Source organism: Caloenas nicobarica, chromosome 1, assembly GCF_036013445.1.
Source record: "Caloenas nicobarica isolate bCalNic1 chromosome 1, bCalNic1.hap1, whole genome shotgun sequence".
In the NCBI taxonomy this organism is placed as follows: domain Eukaryota; kingdom Metazoa; phylum Chordata; class Aves; order Columbiformes; family Columbidae; genus Caloenas; species Caloenas nicobarica.
Window position 1 is genome coordinate 43,356,208 of NC_088245.1, and position 6,000 is coordinate 43,362,207.

Consider the following 6,000-nt stretch of genomic DNA (forward strand, 5'->3'; position numbering starts at 1 on the left):
TTTCATTTTCAAAAAGTGCATCTCATCCTGCCTTCTGAACACCACACCAGTTTAAGATGTCTTAAGAAGAGGGACTGAAATTTGCCAGCGACCTCTAAAAGAAGCCACTCATAAACCCTGCAACAGAAACATTGTAGGTCCTTTCAAACTCATGTGATTGCAAGGTAGTGGCCTTTTTCTGTAATCCACACCAGATTCTACGATAAACGAGCTCAGCCTCTCTGTGGAAAGTTGCACACCACCCCCCAAAAACAAACTCTGACTCATGAGAAGATAGTATCAAACCAGCAATTTATTGTGTAGTAAACACCCACATCCCGAACTCTCTCTGATCTCTGTTACATCAGCTCAGCACTAATTAACACAGTGTAGGAATCCATGGCTACATGGGAGAGAAGCAGCAGGCAGGATAACATACAGAGATAGAAGCAACTGAATATGTTTCAGAGCCATTGCATTTTTTGGGAGTATACCTTGGGCTCCAGGCCCCAAGGCTGGGACAGGTCATCCTTTACTTAGTCCTCCTCCTCCCAAAATAGTGCTTGTAAGCAGCAGCATAGCCATGGCGAAAAGCATACAGTTCACAGGGGTAGTAGTCCTCACAGATCTCCCTCTGACGTTCATAGGGCGCCTTGATACGCTCCCGGAGCCTGCAAAAGTAGGAGAGATGAGGGGTAAGTCCTGTCATCTGAAATATCTGTGTACAGCCCTTTCCTGCCCCACAACCACCTACAAGGATTGAGGATCCATCACCAGATTCCATTATCCAGATACCAAGATCTTAGCACACCAGCTTCTGTGCTCATCACACCCAGGGAAGCAATGTGACTACTGCACGAATGACTTGCCTCCTCAGGTAACCTTTCATTTCAGGGCTTAATAGGGTGTTGGGGAGGGCGGGGGTGGCTCCTGCCTCAACACTGATTCCCTCTCCTTCCATTGGTGTTTTCTTCAGACAAATTAAGCAGAGCCCTCCCAGCACATGACATGTCCTCAAACATAAGGTCTTGCTCTCAGCTGAGTTCTGGCTTCTCGCAGGACTGGGGACTTCACAGGCATGTTACATTGACAGAGGGGCTGAGACTTCTCAGAAGTCACCATGGCTGCCACCCACCTGTGGTTGGCAAGGAGAAACCTCTCCCCACTCCCACTCTCAGTGTCCTGAGGCCATAACATACCTCTCCTGAGAGATGCCTTCTAGTCTTGTGTCAGCTTGCATGAAGCCATTGGCCCTTCGCCTGTTGATGAAGGGATCTGAGAAGGCAAGGAGTTGTTCAGAGTAGATAGACACTTTTTCAAGGCCAGATTTCAACAAAAGCTAGCTTGCACATTTATAACAACCTTCTTATCTGCCCTCCCATACACAGTGAAACCCAGGAGCTTTTGGTATTCCCTGCTGTCCACTCCACGGGTCCATGCACAGGCTCTCCCTCTGGCTTGTGCAGCCTGTTCGGAAGTGCACATGCTGCTCTAGCTCCGCTGTTCCTCAAGACACATGGGGTAAAGCTACTGTGGTTTTTCTGCCACAGTCCTTCTGAGTGAGTGGTGCTCGCCCAAGAGGCAGGCACCAAGCTGCGCAGACTGTGGGAGGTCTGAGCATGCTCAGTAGAATTAGTAGAATAGTGAGATTATACGTGAAAACAGGAAAGGCCTGAGTAAGTCTGTCTCCAAGGTTAGGTAGTCACTGAGCAGGCTATGTGGAATTTTTCTGTCGAGGTGCCTGAAGGTCACTTCTTTCCTTTTTGAGAAATATCATAGTCCTATTGCAGAGTTCAGGACTCTGTGGATATCTTTGGCATTGGCTCCCACATGTGCCTTTGCGCTTCTGACCAGCTATTTTGTGAAGTCCTTCTCCCAAATGGTCTAATTTCTTTTTAGTTTCAAACCATCTGTTCTCTAACCTCCCCAGGTTATCGCTTGTTCCATGGTGAGACACTTCGCGCTTTCATGCTTCTCCTGTGACACTAAATCTCTCTTCCAGACCAAGGATCCCTCCTGCCCACACATCCCACCTGCTTCTTCCAAGGTGTAAGGACTAAGGCTCACCCTGTCCTTGGGGAAGTACAAATCTTGTCACTGGCTTCTGCAGTACATCTTTCTATGCTCATCACAGAGCTTTTCTAACAATGTCCTTTTCTAGTGTCACTTAACCTGTTTTAGGTGGATGCAGCAGGGATCTAAGTTCATAATTCTTTGGTTTCCAGTTCTCATTAGATTATTTGCAAAATAAATTGGTATGCACTTGTGCCCAAACACATGAAGTCTTTTGTAACTCTCTTCCTATTTATCCTGTAACTCCACCACCTAGTAAATTCAGCTCCCTGGACTGAGTGGTTCTGCCTATTTAATCTCCACAGTAAAGTACAAGTAAATGGTCTTGGAGATGCATATAGCACACTTCAAATTCAAAAAAATAGCAAAGCAGTCTCTTACTGAGATACTCGTGGGATTCCATGCTCTCATGGGACTCTGGGAAAAAAAAAAAAAAAGTAAAACGTGGTAAGACACTATATTATTGGGATTCACAGTCTTTCACATATCACAGATCAATAGAACATGCACACAGAAATCAGAGAAGCCAGGTTTTAAGGTATTTGTTTAAAAGGAGAAGAGAAGGATCAGTGTCATGACCTAGCATTTATATGAGGACTTTAGGGTGATCAGGAGTTCAGAATGGAGCAACCTGTTGTCTTAGACAGGACCTCAAGGCTTGGTCTTCCAGTGTGTGATTCTCAAGCACGATTCCTCACCTTCATATTCCACCATAGTGGATATGATACTGCCTTACTTCAAAGCCTGCATGTGTGCTTAGGGAATGGATTAGCACAGTGAAATGTGCTTGATTCTTGGATGAAACAGCATCTTAATTCCATCAGTATGGAACTGTATGCCTGACAGAAAAAGGGGGCTGATATTACAAAAGGAGAAAGGGAAATCTCCCTGTTCTCAAGTAATAATTAAGAATAAGAACTCTTATTGTAGTCCAGACAACAGAGAGTCAGAAAGAAGAGGAGCCTGTGAGGTGAGCTGGAACAGAGAGGAAGGGGCTGGAGCATCCTGGACCATAAATCACAACTGAAGCTGACAGCTCTGGAGCAGGGCCAGGAGGGTCTGACACAAGGGCAGAAAAGCAGGCAAGAGATCAAGTTAAGGGGAAAGAAGACACAAAGTTGAATAAAAAAACATCCGAACAGACCCAAAGATGTCTGCAGGTTTGGAGTTTTCACTCTAATCAGTAAAATGGTCACCTACCATAACAAGTAGCAATCATCACCAAGACAGCCAGGAGCGTAAAGATGATGAGAGTGCGCATTGTACCAGTACAGGGAGGAATCTCTCAATTTCTGTCTTTTGCTGTGTCTTGCTCTTTTCCCACTGAAAGCAGCTGGAGATCCTGGGCCTCCTGCAAAATTAGCAGTGGAATGTTTATTATGAAAACAGAGCCAGGAGGGGGCCCATGAAAGAGCCTGGGGAAGGCAACGGCTGGTTGGTACACACTCTTTATGGAGCCATTGCAAAACATCCCCTATTAGCAGATTAAATCAGGTTTTGGGAAGAAGGGGGCATGCCCCCTTCCTCTCCCAGTTCACGTCTGGGGGCCATAATTCACAGGTAAGCATGTCACCAGCACTTCAATCTCAGAAAAGCTGGCACTTGCAAGTGGAAGGAATTTCAGAGGCTGTCAGGGGCCCAGGGGAAGAGGTGTGTGCTGATCCCAAAATGTAAATGTTTGCCTTTCTAATTTTTCCTCTGATCTGTACTCTTTGCCTTCACCATCCTCTGTCTGGATACACCCAGCCCAGGCTCTTCTGTCAGCTTTTACATCAGAGACAGGGAGAATGAGGCTTCAAACACTCCCTCCCTACTCGGCCCCTCTCCCTTCAGCGAGACCTCGCTGAAGTTCCAGCCTGACAGTCATCAGAGGAGGAATCCAACCCTACTGCCCCTTCCCCTCTCCTGCTTTACTGCTCCAGGAGTGACAAGCAGCAATCTAGAAGAATAGCTTCTCCTGGAGGGATCATGTTTTCTGCATTGAGATGACAGCAGCACCCGGAACTCCATCTCTGCAGGTCCTCACTGTGGTCCTGCCCCTAGACTGCTCTTTCAGCCCAAGGGACAACATCTTGGAGGCAGAGGTAACCATATCTCTCAGGACTGCTGCCTCTCTAGCAGTCCTTGCCCCACTGGGCACTTAAGTCAGACATCAATGCAAGGTTTTTCATCTGGGATGAATATTCCAAGACACCAGTCTCTGGGAGCATTATCGCAGCTTCTAGCACCCAAATTGCTTATCTGGCACCAATGTCATGGACAGTAGTGATGGACAAATGATGAAGTGTTCCCCTCTTCAGCTCTGTGGTACAGTAGGAGGGAGTGAAAGAAGGGAGGAGTTACAGAGATGGCCATCCCTGCTGGGTGAAAAGCGAAGGGGAGTAGTTTGCTAAAGGCAAGGCAAGGAGGGAAAGTGTGCAGACTGGGGCAGTCGGCATGCTGACAATTACCCCTAAGCCAGTGTGGTGTTGTCACTGCTGTCACCTGCAGAGGCTGGTTTGGGGAGCACTGCTGCAGGTGACACAGCTGAGAACTACAGGGACAGCTAGCCAGAACCTAACACTTCCCAATGGGGAGTGAAATTTCAGTGGAACAAGATTACTCTGGGCTTTACAACTTACCCTTTCAATGCCAAACTCATGGCCCTTGTCTGAAGCCTGTGATCTCTGGGAGAGAGACTGAGCAGTGCCTTCAACTTCAGACCAAAGAGAAAGAGTTTATTTTCTTCCCCATTATCCCACCCCATGCAGAGAGACATTCAGTTCTGCACCATCAATGCCCCTCATACCATCCATGTCCTGCCAGTTCAGTGCTCAGCCTGAGACAAGGAAAAAAACCTAGGTTCTGCTGAGGCAAAAGACAGAATTCTGCTGTAGACACAAGGTCAGAGAAGAACTGAGACTTTTCTACTGTCTCTCTGTGCCCTGCCACTCTCTTTAAGGAAATTCTCTGCTCTGGGATTTTTTGCATTCCTTAGAGCCCACGCTTTTGGAGTCAGTGTTGAATGTGGATTTTATAGGTTTGTTGAATGTCTTATACACCCTGGGGAGCTCATGGGAGCTGCCAACAAAGGGAGGCTTGAGGGAGAGGCTGAAGGAGAGAAACCAGTGGGAAGGCAATGGGGCACAGGGAGGAAAATGCTGGGAGTACTTTGGAATGAAGGTGAGGCTGCACAGTGGGAAACTCCAACATGTTTTCCAGCCAAACCCTCTTTATTTGTCTTCACTCAGGGCAGAGCACTCTGCTACCTGGAAGTCTCTGCTCCCATTTCAGAGGACTCTGACCCTGGAATGCCTGGAGCATCCCCTGCCATCAACCACAGGAGAAGAGCCACAAACACCACTCTAACCCAAATGTTCCATTTTTCACCACAGAGGCAATGCATTTTTCCAAGGGATGAAAGAACATGCCAGCTACACAGCCATATATCAACAAATCTCCTTCGGGGAACACTTTCTCCTGCAAAAGTGCATCTCCTTTCTACTCCCCCTGTACTCCATACTTCTCCAGCACACATCTCCACTCCCCAGCATCAGTGGGCTTCCCCAGAGGTAAGACACCATGCAGTACAATGAGCCAAATCCCCCTGCTTTCTAGCAGCATTCAGTGGCTAGAAATAGAGAAAGAGGAGCTAAGATGAATTGCCTGTAAATGCCGGGGAAATCTCCACACTCTCCCAAATGAAGGGGAGATCAGAAGAGCAGCTGTCTCCTACTGGAGTGGAGAATCCCAATATTTCGCACACCATAGCAACCACTCCTAACATTTTGCAACTGTGAAGCACCAGCAAGCTATTAATAACAAGCAGCCATCCAGGAAAAGCAAGGCGGTCCCTGCATACTCACTAAGCCGTTGCTTCCCCACCAGCCTGCAGCTCTTGTCTGAGGGGGCAGCTCTCCCGGCGTCCTGGACCCTGGACTGAAGAAGAGGGGCCTTTTATTTATTAGC

General features: G+C 47.6%; 1 protein-coding gene across 1 annotated transcript; it reads right to left on the reverse strand.

Annotated features, from left to right (window-relative positions):
* Positions 1-274: 274 nt before the first annotated feature.
* On the reverse strand, positions 275-6,000 carry MGP (matrix Gla protein). Its single transcript, XM_065658507.1, has 5 exons — positions 5,898-6,000; positions 3,253-3,403; positions 2,434-2,469; positions 1,179-1,254; positions 275-650 (listed from the first exon to the last, which is right to left on the reverse strand). The coding sequence occupies exons 2-5, from the start codon at positions 3,311-3,313 to the stop codon at positions 512-514; spliced, it is 312 nt and encodes a 103-aa protein (XP_065514579.1). The 5' UTR covers positions 3,314-3,403; positions 5,898-6,000; the 3' UTR covers positions 275-511.

What these genes read in the sequence shown, in the direction of transcription:
- MGP (XM_065658507.1), bottom strand. Translation starts at nt 3,313, where the DNA reads ATGCGCACTCTCATCATCTTTACGCTCCTGGCTGTCTTGGTGATGATT. An exon ending in GATGATTGCTACTTGTTATG is followed by an intron (nt 2,470 to 3,252) that starts GTAGGTGACCAT and finishes TTTTTTTCCCAG; the next exon opens with AGTCCCATGAGAGCATGGAA. An exon ending in GGAATCCCACGAGTATCTCA is followed by an intron (nt 1,255 to 2,433) that starts GTAAGAGACTGC and finishes TTGCCTTCTCAG; the next exon opens with ATCCCTTCATCAACAGGCGA.